Source organism: Scophthalmus maximus, chromosome 12 (genome assembly GCF_022379125.1).
Source record: "Scophthalmus maximus strain ysfricsl-2021 chromosome 12, ASM2237912v1, whole genome shotgun sequence".
NCBI lineage: Eukaryota > Metazoa > Chordata > Actinopteri > Pleuronectiformes > Scophthalmidae > Scophthalmus > Scophthalmus maximus.
The window spans coordinates 7,880,001-7,896,362 of NC_061526.1; the positions used below are offsets into that span (position 1 = coordinate 7,880,001).

At 48.5% G+C, this 16,362-nt stretch overlaps 1 protein-coding gene across 4 annotated transcripts in view; it reads left to right on the plus strand.

The window, feature by feature from the left end:
- Nucleotides 1–14,703, plus strand: part of nhsl2 (NHS-like 2) — a 60,211-nt gene extending 45,508 nt beyond the window's left edge. For all 4 annotated transcript variants that reach the window (XM_035605378.2, XM_047336212.1, XM_047336213.1 and 1 more), the window contains 6 exons: nt 3,498–3,695; nt 4,433–5,540; nt 5,654–6,809; nt 6,948–7,245; nt 7,979–8,090; nt 8,609–14,703. In XM_035605378.2, the coding sequence (XP_035461271.2) occupies nt 3,498–3,695; nt 4,433–5,540; nt 5,654–6,809; nt 6,948–7,245; nt 7,979–8,090; nt 8,609–8,933 (3,197 nt within the window). In that variant the 3' untranslated portion in view covers nt 8,934–14,703. The remainder of the gene's footprint in view (nt 1–3,497; nt 3,696–4,432; nt 5,541–5,653; nt 6,810–6,947; nt 7,246–7,978; nt 8,091–8,608) is intronic.
- Nucleotides 14,704–16,362: the final 1,659 nt, after the last annotated feature.

The window sequence follows — 16,362 nt, forward strand, 5'->3', positions numbered from 1 at the left end:
ATCGGCGGTGTGCGCCGCCATAAAGTGTCCCCTGTCATTTGCTCAGTTGGTTGCGGTTTGCAACTTCACCACCAGATGCCGCCAGAAAACTACAAAAATTACGAACAAGCGATTGAGTTATTCGACTCTTTTATGTCAAACATACTTTTTTTCCCTCCGAGATTCATTTTGAAATTAGACTGAAGGGGAAGTGATTAATAAATAGAGGTCGCGCCGCGTCGCGCCGCAGCCGACTGCGCTAGTGACGTTACAGCTTGTGCGTAATCTTGCAGGAAGTTTTTTTTTTTTCCCGATCTCGCAGAAGTTTTGCGGAGGCTTGCTTTGCGATGTCATTTTGTCAGAATAGGCAGAATCAGTGAATTCCCAGATGTGAAGGGCAGAAGGAGGAATGTTTCACTGAATCCACTCTCGTCGTGCACAAAGACTCAGTTTGATCAGAACAGCAGGAAACAGGAATCCGGTAGTAAACGCTTCTATATTTTATTCTCTGCATGCGGGTTCGCTTGTTGCTCAAACAGTCTCTCACACACACACACACACACACACACACACACACACACACACGACACGAGTTTGAGGGAGGAAACAGCAGCAGAAACGAGATCTGACATCGAGAACATTTTCTTCTCATGATCACAATCTCCCCTCGCCCGTCTCCGGCAGTCAGCTTCGCTTGTTTGCGTTGTCTTCTGCGTGCGTGCGTGTGTGTGTGCGTGTGTGTGTGTGTGTGAGAGTGTGCTGTCATGGCTGCTAGTATGCTGTGGTCATCCCCAGCAACATCCTTCTGACACTCCTGCTTCCACTCGTCTCAACCGAGCCTCCTCCTCGCTTACGTTGGGTGCATGTGGTGTGTGTGTGTGTGTGTGTGTGTGTGTGTGTGTATCTTTGCATGTGTGTGTGTGTGTGTGTGCACGCGTGTGATCCTCCTGGTTTTTGGCATAGCAACTGCTTCGTCACTGGGTGCCTCTCCCCTCCTGTCCTCCTCCTCCTCCCCATGCAGATCCATTTATAGTTAAATATCTCTCCATCTCTCTCTGTTCATCTTCCTCCTCCACCTCGTCTGCCACTGCGTTGAGGAGCAGAGCGTCAGATCGCAGCCATACTCGCCCGTGGCGTAGCACTCGGTGGGTGATGCTCTTCTTCTTTACGGAGAGAAGATATGGACACGAGGAAGGAAGAGAGACTGACGTTATTCGGACAACACACTCCTTAAAAAGAAAAAGACCAAAAACTCTACGCATTTGTTTGGGACTATTTTCAGCTGCGGATGAACACGTTTGTTGTGAAGTTAAATCTCTCGTGCTCTTGAATTATCCAGGTCAGCCTGCGTGTCGGTGACGTACAGACGAACACGAGATATATTTTTTCATGGGATTTTGTTGAAAACAAATTTATTAAAAAAATAATAAATCACCAGACTTATTCAGCTCGTTACCGTGACACCCGGTCTCTCATCCCTCTGCCTCTCTCTCCCTCTGTAGCCCAGCGTACAGGTAGCTCGCAGCCAGCTTGGCTGCTGTTGCCATGGTAACTCGTCACTCTTCTCTCTCTCCTCCCAAAAAGAAGAAGAAAAAGAAGAGGGAGAGAAAAAAAAGCGGCATTGAAGGGAAAGAGGGGAAGTGAACCTGAAGTCTGGAGAAAAAAAGAGAAAGAGGTGACGGAGGAAATATAGAGTTTGAGGGAAAAAAACACAGAAGGGGAGGATGGGAGGATGGAGGGATAAGGGATGAGAGAGTAATGGATGAAGGGTAATGAGAGAACATTTTGTCACCAGCTCCTCCCGGTCTCCTTCATCTTCCTCCCTCCCTCCCTTCCTTCCCTGCACGTCACATGATCGTCTATCAATCACTTCATTCTGGGGACGAATGATAATAAACGATCTCTTCACAGACGTGAAAGCACATCACTTATTCCTACGTGTGAGCAATTATCGCGGAAGTATGGATTTGTATTATCCGTTTCAAGAAATGTGTTTTGTTTTGTCCGTAACTTGAAAGAAAAGGAAGAGAAGAAAGTATAAGTCCAGAAAATTAGGCGTTTTTAAAAAAAAATGTAATGAATTTTCTGCGTGTGGTTTTTGCTGAGAGCGAGAGAATAATGAGGCAGACGACTTGTGACGAGCCGAGAGACGCTCTTATCCCCTCAGTTCGCCTCCAACGCCTCGGTCGACACGTCGGCTCCACGTTGGTCACGGGGCGAATCTGGAATGTGGATCTTTAAATCTCTCTTTTAAAGTCTCTGGTGGGATCCAGGTCAAACAAAAAGCTCAATCTCGACTTGTAGATGAGACGTAAACTGAAAAGAACGCTTTAGTTTTAAAACTGTTGTAAAAAAACCTGTTTTCTCCTGAATCACCAGCAGAGGGCGACTCCACTGGCTGTTTCTATGGAACGGGTTTTAAAGCTGCAGTGTGTAATATTTATTCACGGAAATTGAATATACTGTCCACAACTATGTGTTCAACTTTGAATGAGTTAAATATAGTTACATGAGGTGGACCCGACCTCCGTGTGAGTCTCCCTCTTTGCTAGACTGTGAATAAAGATGGACGACACGAAAGGTCCCCCCAGGTCGCGTTTGGTGTGAACGCAGCATAAAAGTATGTTTTGTTAATTTGTTGTCAGCGTTTAATTGTGGAAACAAGCACAACGGGAGGAATTACCCGGGAAGTAACAGAATCATTTGAGCGTCTACTTGGGAGAAATCAAGTATTAAACCTGTTATATATGTGTCATTGGACCAGGTCCAGTCCAATCCATCAACTCCCATATTGGGAAAAACTCACAGCAGTGAATCCAGGGGGGAGGGGGCGTTGCTGAAGAGACGTGATGATGAATGAATCATCGTCTTGTCTCCGCGGCTGATAGTTGAAATATTGTCCATTATTTAGGACCCTCAAAGCTCAGATCCGAGTCGAGGCCGATGGCGGAGGAGAGTAATGTTCTGCAAGCACGACGGGCCGTAAATGTGACGATGTGCGCGGTGGACTCGTCCGCTGACCAAGAGCGTTGGCGTCAAAGTGTCATATTTGGGAAGGAAGGTATATTTAGAGTCATAGATTAGGCTCTTGATGGACGACTTCAGCATGTGTCGGCACAAACACCCTCATTTATTCATGCTCAGTGTGAACGAGCTAAACGCACAGACTCAGGTTGAACGACAGCTGGAAGAAAGAGGCAGGTTTTCGTTAAATGAAGCGGACAAACACTTATCTTATTCCCACTTAAATCACTGATAAATGGTCGTCGTTATCTCGCCAGGAAATGAGATGTCTGCTTCCCTGCGTTAATTTTCTGAGCTCCCCATAACTCTGCTCATTAAACTGGTGATTTGCAAGTTTGAAAAGGAGTTGTGTAGATGTCTGTGGTGAAACTAAGTGTGAAGCAGATCGTAGCTACATGTTTAAATATGGTCCCAAGTTTTTTTTTAACCTGGACATGAGTTTCATTGTATTTCCTCTGCTGACCTCCCGTGTTGTTCTTCTTCCTCTCCTCCAGGTGAAGGAGGAGGCGGAGGAGGAGGAGGAGGGAAATTCCACGGCGTCGACCTCCTCCAGCATTCCCTGTCCCCGTCCCCCTCTCCAGGGGACCCCTTCCCCCACCAGCCCCACTCCCTGGAGCCTGTGACCGACACCCCCCACCAGAACCTCCCCCTGAGGAAGACGCACTCTGACCTCGACACAACCTTACCTGCAGGTGTGTGTGTGCGTGTGTGTGTGTGTGTGTGTGTGTGTGTGTGTGTGTGTGTGTGAGAAGCGCCGACCCTCCCCCAACGTTTTCTTTATCTTTTTTAATTCAGTTTCGCCGTTCTCGTGTTCCCAGTGCGGATCTTGTTACTGCTCGTTGTGAAAAACGTGTATCACCTTCAGCCAAAGACAGGAAAGAGGGGAGAGAAGGAGCAGGTCATTTCAAAAGGAAACTACTCACACAGTGTCCGTCTTTTTTTGACGCAGAGAGGATTCACAGAAGCAACAAACTTGACTACTGTGTTATGTGACTTTTTTTCTTCTTGGTTTATTCCAATAATGAAAGCGGTGGGACATCTGATCCATTTCTCTGTCTGCTTTAACCCGCCAAAGTTTTAATTGGACACAGAGACTTATGTTGGGCAAATCAATTCGTTCCCTCGTATTTTTCCGGTAACGTGTTTCTCTCGGTGTGGCTGGCGGGATCAGGACCTGGGGAAATTCGATGGTAGGTAAGACGTGTTCGGGTTTGAACAGTTCGACCAGAATAGACTGCAGAAAAACCAGAGCTCCTCAAACTGTAAGCACAAATAAATAAGCAATGTCTTGGACATATATGTTTGTCCAGGCTACAGCCATGCTAGTGGCTCTGTGAGGTTGAATTTGTTAGGGGGTTGCGTTTTTGTCTGGTACTCAGTTTAATTTATGATGATGTATTAATTCTCTATCTTCCCCGTCTCCTCACAGCTAAAACTTTAGAGCCAAGTGCCTCGAACCAACTCCACCCGGGCACAATGGACCACTCGGGGCTACTGTGCTCGAACACTTCCTGGAACGGACCTAAGGGCTCCACCTTCTCCCCCGGAGCCTGGAACGAGCCTTACAATTACAGCACGAGCAAAGGTCCGGCAGTTCCTCCGAAGCAGCACAGCATCATCGGCAATGCTGGCGCAGGGATGCAGGACGGGCTGATGTTGGTGAGCTCGGGACAGTCGGTGGGCTCACATTCCAGCTCGTTCACGTCTGTGACAAACTCTTCGGGGAGAGGAGGGAATGTGGCGCCGGGGATTTCACTGGCAGCGCCGGCGATGGGGAAGCGGAGCGAGACGGAAGGTGCTGCAGCGGACGGAGGGAGGGGTGGAGGAGGAGGAGGAATGGGAGGTGGGGAGACAGGGAGAGGGAGGGAAAGGTCAGCACGCTCCATAGCAGCACAGAAGGCCTTCAAGTTCCGGGAGCGTTCCCTTTCCACGCCCACGGATTCTGGTTCCTTCTGCTTTGGAGAAGGTGGTCTAAGCCAGCCAGACGGGAGCGTTGTGTCTACAGGGAATGGGAATGCTTTGGCACTAACAGACCACCAACAGCAGCACCACCACTTCCTGGGTTTGGGTGAGAACTACGCTCTCCTCTACCCTCGAGGGAGCTCTGAGGACAGCGCCAGCACCGCCGATACGATCTCCGTCACGGCTTCGGACTACAGCGCAGAGGGTCGGCTGCGCTTGCGCTCCCGCTCCATCTCACTCAAGAAATCCAAGCGCAAGCCCCCACCTCCTGTGAGGAGCGTCTCTCTGATGAAGAACCTCGGAGAAGCCGAAGGAAGAATCCACCATGACAGCGGGCTTTATCGTGATGGCCGACCAAAGAGCCTTCACATCCCCAGGGACCACTTCCCAGACTTCCAGCCGGATTTTCTCCTGCCCAGCTCCTCTAAACCCAGTGGTAGTGAGAGGGAGCTGCGCCATGGAGGCAGCGATGGACCCCCAAGTCTGGAGGTTCAGGCCCCAGAGAGGGAGGGAGAGACAGAGCTGACCTTTCCCACTCACTGGCAGCTGGGGGAGTGGAAGAATGACCCCTACAGGTAGAAAATACAACTACACTTTATGTTAGTGGCACAAATTGGCTCTATAGAATTCCCGAAAGATTGTTAGGTAAAGATTAAAAATACACTCTCTTCTCTCTTTTCGTCTACAGGTCTCTGTCAGGCTCCAGCACAGCAACGGGCACCACGGTGATTGAATGTATGAAAGTCAGAAGCAGCTCCGAGTCCCTTCTCGACTCCCCCTCCACCTCCAGAGCCACTTCGCCCTCACAGCTCTCCATGGAAACTGAAGTCAAGGCATCCTCACCCTTCAAACCCCCAGGACTCATGTCACCATCAAGTGGCTATTCCAGCCAGTCAGAGACTCCCACCCCAACTGTTCCACTCAGTCATGTGGCAGGTCAGGGGACATTGGGGTGTAAGCTGCGCCCCAAGATCCCAGAAAGGAAGTCGTCACTACCATCACCCAAGGACCCTACTGCAAGGTCTAGATTGTCCTTTGAGATGCCTGGGAATGCACATCTGGAGCTGTCGTCAATCAAGCCAAAGCAAAAGGCCAGTAGACGGCATTCTGACACCTCCACCGCAGCAAAACCGGGAAAAATCAGCCCCAGTTCGTCACAGGCATTGCCTGTGGTTACCCAGAATGAGCTGAAGACAGTTCGTCTTCGCTCGATCTCTCGTGGTGACCTAGAGGACTGCCCCGATGGTGCGTCTGACACCATTGAAGAAGAGCAGCATGGCCGAGACCTATGCGACTTCCCTAGCCCTCCACCCACTCTACCAAAGCCCAAACCACCTGTCGCTGTCAAGCCTCCTTTGCCTAAGCGACCCATAAACCTCCTCTTTAAGGCTCCATCACCCTCCTCCACTTCCCCTCTTGCCCTCGACTCCCCTCCTGCCTCACCCGTGGACCGGCCAGTACCCCTGGGCAACATCTACAAAGTCATGAGAAAACCCAAACCCAAAAAACCTCCACCGCAAACATCAACAAGTCCTTCTGTTTACCCAGATTCCAATTACACCAACACCCCACAAACTGGCTATGATCACACATTCCTCCACCATTCCCAGTCCCTCTTTGATCTCCCTCCTCTCCCAGATCCCCAGCCTCTTCTTGAGGACCCAGCGTTAGAGCCGGAATTTGAGGCCGACCCAGAGATCCGGCTTGGGCCCGGGGACGGAGGCTCACTACCATCTCCGTGTAGTAACCAGGAGGCCCAGGAGCTCCAGGACAAGAGCAAGACACTCCCCTCGAGGATGACAATCTCCTGCCTGTCAGAGATGTCAGACAAAAAGAAACCGAAGGTGAGAAAGATCCAATTAAGGGTCATAAAGAACAACCAGGTGCCAAACAATTTAGAAGTATATTTTGTGAAGACTGTCAAATGTGATTGGCATTTCTCAGTTGATGTTAAAAACCTTTCTACTCTACTTCCTTTCTAGGTTCCTCCTCCAGTCCCCAAGAAGCCAAACGTTCTGCTTCTTCCCACGCCGGTCCACTCCTCCACCAACGGCAGCACAGATCGCCAGACGCCCCAGACTGACAGCCCCGTCGGACTCTGCTCTCCTGTTGGGGCGTTCCCACCGGACGATTTCCCCAGTGCTCCCAGTGTTCCAAATATGCCAGAGCAAGATGAGAACCACTTTGAACCCGACGAGGAGAGTTCCAAAGAGTCGTCTCTGCAAGATTCGTCTCTCACAGAGCTGGAAGGGAAGATGGCCGCCACCAGGATCGGGGCAGGTATGTTTGTGGAGAAGACGTCCAAAAAAGCATGAAAACATCCATGAAAACTCAAATGCTCGATTTTTTTGCATCATCCATCTTTATGCTCAGTGTGTTCCAAACATTTACATTTGTGCCAAGATAAAGCTAACAGCTTCTTGTTAGCATGGCTAGCTGTTTACATTTGTCATCCATCACTGTGTTTAGCCGTGTTTTGGCTAATGCAAGTAATGCAACCCACCCGACCAGGTCTCCCCTAAGAAGCTAGGTACAGCATATGAAGGACTTTGTGTGCAACATAGCGAGTTGATTTTGGTATCTCCTGTTGTTCTGCAGCGTTTCTCTCTGTATGTGCACTTTCACATGATTGCTTTATTGCTCATAACCTTTTTATTATCACTGCAAAGGCATGTGCTACTTCAATTGATTGGGAATCTTCCCTGCTGCGTTTGATGCATAACCTCCCTCCTGATTCTGCCAGATGAGCTTTCCCAGGTTTTGAAGCAAATCAAGTCCAATTGCTTTAAAATTGGACCAAATCAAAACACAGTGGTTCCCACTGTTCGCAATGGTGAAAATTACGTTCGTCATTAATATCTCATTACCGCCTGATTGTGAACGTAATTGAGTCGGGTTTACTTTAACTGCAAAGGATTTACACATTTGTTCTGAATGTCGGCTTTGGTAAAACAAATCGCAAAGTGCAAATGTAGGGATTTGATGAAAGTACATTTTCTCCATCGTTGTTCAGACCAGTCCAACGAGGGGACGGTGCTCCACATCGCCGAGGAAACGGATGACGATGTGACGGCCAGCACACCTACAACGCACACCACCGAAGATCTGTTCACCATAATACACAGGTTTGAACGTGCACACACGTTTCATCATGGTGTTTATAGACAACGATATTACAGCAGATGTCTTTCCTCACGAGGCTGTTGGAAAGGTGAAGAAGAGAATTACATCCCCGCGGCACAAATGTTGTCAGGCATCACGCGCTTGCCTGTCGGCTTATTATAACCCGGAGCATGTGACGAAAGACGAGTTGTCTTGTTTTGAAAGGATGTTGAGGCGGACAGAGCGTAAGATTCCCTAGCAACGGCTACATGTACCGAGAATTACTGTGTGACCAGCGGCTCTTAGGTTTTCCCTTTTTTTTTTTTCCAGACTCGTCTCTAAGCAACAAGTGTTTGAGATGTTACCTGGCCTGATGCTGAAAATAGTTAAAAAAGGCAGAGAATGAAGGGTTGAGTGGTTGAAGAACATCTCTCACAAGAAAGATTGGAATCCCTCCTGTAGTTACGTGTTTAGATTTTCATTGTCTAAAAAGCAGAGATCTCAATCTAGGTGTAAGTCATTTCTCTTCTCTTCCCTTCAGGTCGAAGAGAAAGGTTCTGGGTCGCAAGGAGCCGTCCGACTCCTTCGGCAGCCGACAGAGCCTGGTGTCCCCGGTGAAGCACAGCGCCTGCGGTGGCGACATCCGAAACCTGACGCTGGGCAGCAGTCAGAGGTCGAGCTCCCGCAACGAGAACTTCATGGCCCTGCTTCAGAAGAAAGGCAGCAAGTCTTCCGGCGGAGGGGCCCGAGTTTCCGCCATGGAGCTTCTCAAAAGCACAAACCCCCTGGCACGACGTGTCACCGAGTTCTCAACCGCCGCGGCCGACGAGGGAGGAGAGGAAGCATCTGGGAACAGCGGCCAATGAAAGGGGAGAATCGTCACCAGGCGTTAAGCGGGTCCGTTTGCTGTCGACAAAGCTACCAAACAATTCTACAAAGCGTCGCCCTCTGCGGACGGGGGGCCCACCGACTGACACGTCCAACCAGATCGCTCCAACTGCTGGTTGACCATTTGCACTGTCCAATCAAACCGGAGCACACTTTTGGACAAAATGGTCCCTCCCATGGTTGGAGCGCTGTTGTTGCCCGTCAAACTGGTCCCTGCCGGAGGGCGAGAAAGGCCGCGGAGAGTCTGTTCCCGGTATATTTTCGGCGAAAGGTGGAGGCTTTGAGGCCGCGTCTCAACAACTGCACCACGTTTTCCTCACTGGGAATTTTGTCAGATTTCCGGATGAATGGATTGGATGAATGGGCGGGCGGAGCAGACGCTGGGAGTATGAGGTCATACGGTGGATATCTTTACCTCTGGCTCCTTCTGGACGACGACAACAAGAGTCCCTGATGAAGACAACTGTTATTTTTATTTCGGATCTGTAACCAGTGACATGATACGGCAGAGGATCGGTGATCAAATATTATCCAAGAAACAAATAAATGACCCTTCTGTGAACCAAACCCCTCCAGCCAGTAGCAACGACACCTTCACCAAACAAAGGGGGAATTCTCCGTGGCGCAATGCGGCACCCGAGAAAGCAGATATTCCCAACAACCGCGGACATCGCGGCTCCGTCTTCTCTCTGCGGTGAACTCGCTGCCGCAGCGGCGGGCGTCCTCGGAGGATTTACAAAGAGAAACCACATGGGGGCTTTTGTGCCGCGTGAGCGGGTCACGGATTCCGTCGCCCGTGCCACGAACATGAATGTGGACCTTCACGAAAAATATTCCTCAGAGGCACAAAGCGGATGGGCGACATTTTGGAACACAAGCACTTTTATTTTGTTTTGTCCCTTTTGGCGTTGGAGGTCGTTTACATGGTGCAGCCTTTGCATCACTACGTTTATTCTCCTGGAGATACTCGTCAATCATTACGTTTTCGGTCTTGGTTTGGAATTTTTTTTGGAGGGGGGGCGGGGCATATATATATTTTTCCCCTTAAACATGCTAGACGGCCATTTTCTGTACATGTTCAACTGGATCGTACTGTGTGCGTCACGTACAAAGATCATTGTTCCGCGTCTATCAGTAGAAAATCATTTGGGGACTAAAAAAGACTTTAAAAATGTACAGAGGAGCAAATAGCTTGGACTCGAAGCCCGTGGAGAGAAAAACACACACGGAGGAACACACACAGACTGAAGAGTGACGCCGTGGACGCCAAGCAGAAGTGTGTGTGTGTGAGTGTGTGTGTGTGTGTGTGTGTGTGTGTGTGTGTTCGTATACGAGTGTGTGTGTGTGTGTGTGTTCGTATACGAGTGTGTGTGTGTGTGTGCACATGAAATCACGCCTGTTGATTTTCTGTACGGAGAGCATGAAGCAGGCCTGGTTGTTAAACAGGGTTTTTAATTCATTTTGGTCTCTGGTGACGGGACCAAAGGACTGTTCGGAAAAAAACAAAAATGACAAACAGACTGGAGGGGGCCGAGTTGTGCATTTGTATGTGTTTGCACGTGTGTGTGTGTGTGTGTGTGTGTGTGTGTGTGTGTGTGTGGAGGGAAGTGCCAAGAACAAAGAGAGCGAGCGCAGGAACGTGTGCCTCGTCATGTGTTTGCCGTTTTTTGTGAGCATCCTCACTACGCGTGCATATTCCGGCTTTTGTGTGTGTGTGTGTGTGTGTGTGTGTGTGTGTCATCGCGACGTTCCCGCCACCCGCACCTTTCTTAGAATCACGGAAACCCCTCCCTTCGTGGAGCCGTCGAGATTCCAGAACCTGAAGGGGGATCAGGAGGATTTTGGGGGAATAATGAGCTTGTGTCTCAATTCAGGCGTGAAGGACGTGGTCCGGGCGGCCCGTCGCCGAGCAACGGAGCTGAGGTTCGTCCACGGTTCGAGAGTTCGCCGCTCCATGAATCCTGGGACAGTTTGGGCTGGCTGGGGAAGGATCCACCCGGACAGGAGGCATTGGTCCAGGCGGAGCCTGAATTGGGACACGCAGCTATTCGATGATGGGAACAAAACTCCTTCCAAGGATTCGTTTGGAATTCTGGAATGAGGGAGTCTCGTGACTTTAGCCTGTTGCAGCTCGGGCCAGAGAAGTGGGAGACTTTGGGAAATTGAAAATTCCCTCCGGTCCGTCCGCGGTGTTACGGAGTGACGTCACAGGGCCGAGCAGCTTCCCTCGTCCTCGCTCCTCGCCACTCGTTCCTCTCCTCCTCCTCACATCACTGCTGGTGCCTCTCTGCTTTAAGCGTCATCTCCCTCCTCCTTCCTCCTTCCTCCACTCTGAACAGCAAATCTCTGTTTTTTGCACGTAGCGACATTCCCTTTATCCTCCTCCTCTATCTGCCTCTTCCCCTCGCCTCTTTTCAACCTTCTCTCCATCCCAGTTGACCCTCTCCCATCTCTTCTCTCTCTCCCTCTCTTCCTCCTCCTCCTCCTCTTTGCATTCAGTCTATGCATCAGAGCTCGCGACACCGAATGAATGTCAATGAACGACTGTTACCAAAACAGACGCTGTGCTACGCCTGCGAGCGCGTGAGACATATTTCTATCAACGCTTATCTTCTGCCTTCTCTTTGTTTTGCTCATTGTGTTTTTATACTTTTCCTTTTTTTCTAACCTTCCTTTACACTTTCCATGAAGTAAATGGTGGAATTAACGTGGATGAGTGAGCGGATGAATGAATGAACGAATAGGATCTGTGCACGAACACAGAAACAGGCAGGGATTGAATATGTTTGCGTTTTTTTTGCTTGAAAGGACGTTGACTTTTCGAGCTGTGGACGAAATCGCCGTGAGGTCTTTGATCCCGGACCGACCCTCGGTTCCGGATCACAGCGTGGACGCTCCGATCGGATGTAACACGTGACCCCGCCTCCCCTCCCACTTGCATGAATTGAGGAGGGGGGGGGGACCTCTCATCTCCTGACTCCCGGGCAGCAAACCATCCCTCGGTGCTATTGAGTCAGAGCTCCCCCTAGTGGATGGAAATACACACAACACCTGGAAAGTTTGAAAAACAAAACTTGTCACTCACATCCTGCTACGGTCCGTCAGGTACATCATCATCCTGGAGGAAGAACACAAAAAAGAAGATTTTAAAACTGAAGAAATCCTTTATGACGACTAGTCAAGTGACGCTTGTTTTAAATATTTAGTGAATGAAAAAAAAAAGATCAACCTATAAAACTGTGTTTGTTTGCCTTGTATACTGAATTATGGGCGTGTTGCTGCAGCGCCTGGACGTTGTTTTTGTTTGACTTTATCATTTTTTTTATTTTCAGCTGCCTGGGTGGTACACACACACACACACATGAACAAAACCTTTGCTAAATCAGGCTACAATAGCAGGAAAAGGGAACTTTTTTATGTTTATCTGAATCTGACCCGTGAGGAAAAGTTTAGGAATCTGGTGACTCGTGTTTTCAGCGTGGTGATATACAGTAGTTTCCCCTCAGAGCGATCACGTGTCTGAGATCAGAAGACAGAGAAAAGAAAGATGTAATGACAAGGACGTTGACTTGTGTGTGGTGTGCAGACACAACACACGTGTTTCTGAAAAGAGCGTAAACAGGGATGACGTTCAGGATTGAGAAAACGTAGCATTGTAGTATTTTGCTGCGTTCCATGATACCTCGGAACTCAGACATAGAATGACGTCACACCCCAGTAACCCCGAGTCGACTGCGTTCCAGTTGCTCATTTGGTCGGATGTCGAAAAGAACAAGATGGACGCCCGCTAGCAGTTGCTAGCGAAAAGCCGGTTACGCATCACGCGACATTTTCGAGCATGCTAACAGCGTAGTAACACAGCAGGCTACTCGTAATTGGACAACACTGCGTGTGCGACAAATTTAATGAGACGCATATTAGACAGTAGTGAAACAGTAGAAACTGCAGCCTTCACTTCCTGTTACAGGGGGCAGCCATGTTGGATTTCGCAGTCGGGGTTGGTGAGGTTCTTCTGACCTTCCGAGTCGAAATTCTGACTCGGAGGGGGCGTTCCAGTTGCAACTTCCCACTCGGAAGACGGCGATTCCGAGTTCCGAGGTGTGATGGAACACACCATTAGTCACGTGGTGTGTGACTTTAATCAGGAAGTAAGGAGCGGTACAAACAAAGAAACACATGGGTACGCTGGTGAATCTTTGAAGGCAGACACGTGAGCGGCTACAGGGGCAGAAATAATCCCATTGGTTGGCTAATAATTAATGGGTGGAGCCAAAGAACCTCACTGCCAAACTCGGTGCAATATTTTCAAAAAAAACTTTTTGGGTTCTTCTGAAAAAAGGCAACTACAGCAACAAATTTATCGACAACGGGGAGCAACAAGTCGGCCCCTCGATCTGGCTCCCGCGCTTCCGCCCGATTGGTGCGACTGTTTCCGCACGCTGGGCGGCTCCGCCTCTCTCTGCCGAACGATGTTACCCGTCTCTGAAATATGCTGACATCGACAATATGATTACGTTGAAAAGTTTTTGAAAATTGAGCCGGCGACAGGAATATATTGAATCTTTTATCCGTTATCCCGTCGCGTCAGGAGGACGAGTAGGGGAAGAGAGGGAGGAGGCGGGATTCTGCTGAATGTGGGGATTACCACGTCGGAATTTATACATATCCCATCATCTTTTTCCTTCACCTCCTCTCTCCCGTCTTCTCAGCTGTCGCATGACTCAGAGGAGTAATCACGTTAAAAGCTTTTCCCTCTCGCTCACTCTCTCATCTTTTTTTCTTCTTTCCCTACTAAGTGATAAAAGATGCGAGGGGGGGCGGGAGAAGAAGGAAAAGGATGGAGCGCTGCGACCCCTCGTTATCGTTAAGTTCGGTTTAATTTTTAACAGCGGAGGCAAAGCGGCCACATCGCGGCCAACCGGTTGCTAAGAGACAAAAAGTGAGGAGTGGAGTTGGAGACTCGGCAGCGATTATTTCCCTCTGAAGCCGAATGGAAGATTTCTTTGCGATTGTAAAAACTTCTGCAAAGTTAAAAAAAAGGTGGAAATGGTGATGTCACCATGTCACAGAGGTATCGTCCGCAGGACTGACGGCGAGCGTCAGGAGCAGAGTTTTCTCCCTGGACCACAGAATTTGGTCTTTTTTTAACTTTAGCAGAACTTTTTACGCAAATCCCAAAAAACTATAAGAGGAAAGAGAAAAACAGAAAAAAAAAAAACATGAATATGTCCTTTAAAATATTTTTCTAAGCCGGGTTTGTGTCTGAGATTTAGCTCAAACCCATCGGGATGAAAAAGGGGTGGGGGCGGCTGTACAGAGAGAGACACAAACACACAGAGAAAGGGAGACAGACAAGAGTTATCGGATATTATTCTATTTTTGTTATTCCTCATTGAGACAAAAAGACATATTTAAAGGAATATTCCGTGTATGTATTGAATAACCTTTGTCGTCCCCCCCCCCCCCCCCCCCCCCCCCCGCCCATCCCATCCAGCGGTGTGATGTGTGACTGCGGGGACGGCGTCGCACACAAGGACACTTCCCGCCGCAGCTCCTCCGACGCCAATGTGATGAAATGATTATATCGTTATGAATAAATTATTTTTCTTGCTTAAAAAAAAGAAAGAAAAAAAAAAGTGTTTTTGTGTGTTCTCTGAGGATGAGGATCAGTGCGTTTCCCTGCTGCTGCTGGGATCCAAAGTTGAATCATTATGTGTTTATGTAAATAATAAATGTTCCTATGAAGCAGACGCTGGTTTATGAAGGAGACAGTTTCTGCGCGACAGGATCCAGCTGTGATTCCAGCTCCACATATAAATGATCTTCTCTTAATCTTAAAACCCGAAACAAATGTTGGAAAAGACATGAAGCTTTCTGTGCAGCCGTGTCCATAAACGCACAATATGCTGGAATTCTAGAGGAGAAATATTAATTTTGCAGCGACCCGCGGCAGATTCAATTCAGTCATTTGGTTCTGGATTTAAATAAAAAGTTTGCATGGTTAGTGGAAGAATTTGGTTCCAGGGTTAGAGGGTGGGAATGTCGTATCACTGTGGTCCTCACAAGTGTAGCAGGAAGTCTACAAGTGTGTGTGTGTGTGTGTGTGTGTGTGTGTGTGTGTGTGTGTGTGTGTGTGTGTGTGTGTGTGTGTGTGTGTGTGTGTGTGTGTGTGTGTGTGTGTGTGTGTGTGTGTGTGTGTGAGTGAGTGAGTGAGTGAGTGAGTGAGTGAGTGAGTGTGTGTGTGTTCAGGTGGTCTATCAAGGATTCATGTTCCAGCTCTGTAATGACATCCTCTCTCTCAGCTAATTGCATCCTTCCTATTTACACACACACACACACACACATACACAGACAGAAAGTCCATGTTCTCTCACTCATGTTTTCTTGTTGGGCTCTGGAGCCATCTACTGGGTGAATGATGTCATTGCAACCTTTTTATATAACTACTGATAAAGGTTCCGATTATCAAAATGATAACCATATAACTGTGTGACGTCCGAACACACACACACACACGTACACCCGTCCTGACAGATCCGATCACAAGAGGAGAGGTCAAAGTTTGTCACCTGAATGTGGCCTCCTGTCGGGTTACTGTGACCACGCCCACCCGTGATGTGACGGTGCACTGACTGGCCACGCCCCCAAAAATGAACCTGGCAAAGAGCGAGTCGTGCGTATCATTACTGATTCGATGACACTGTTCTCCGCAGCTTCTGATTAAAGTGGATTTTCTCTGTGCATCCGACGCCAATTTTCGAGATGAATTTTTCAAAAACAAGCATCAGATGTAATTTCTTGAGCCATGAACAGAACAAGCAAATTGTAATTATAATGAAAGCATCATATTTCAGTGTGTGTGCGGACGTCTAATACAGATAATGTGCATTAAACAGACCTAAATCTGTCGACATATAGATATGATATATGATGTTACGGGTTATGGCTATGATATAAGATAATCAAGGTCACGAAATGTAAGCACTTGGTGTGTGTGTGTGAAAGTAAGAGTTATTACTGTAACAGCTTCATAATTTAGTAACAGCTTCAGTTTAATTACATTTCTTTCTCGCTCGCCACTCTCTCTCTCTCACACACACACACACACACACACACACACACACACACACACGAGGGTGACTCTGCCTTCGGGGCCAAACTACAAACCTCCACTCTTCCTGTTTCTGACAGTGGAGAGCAGGACACGTTATCTATGACACACACACACACACACACACACACACACACACACACCATGGCTGGCACAGGAAGAACCGACAGCAATCAAGAGTGAGAGAGAGTGAGACGAGAATTTATTTTTCGTTACATTGCAAATTAAAACGTTTCTCAATTCAGACATTGTTCGAGAGCAAACAACAAGAGGAGGAAAGATGATGAAGACATTCT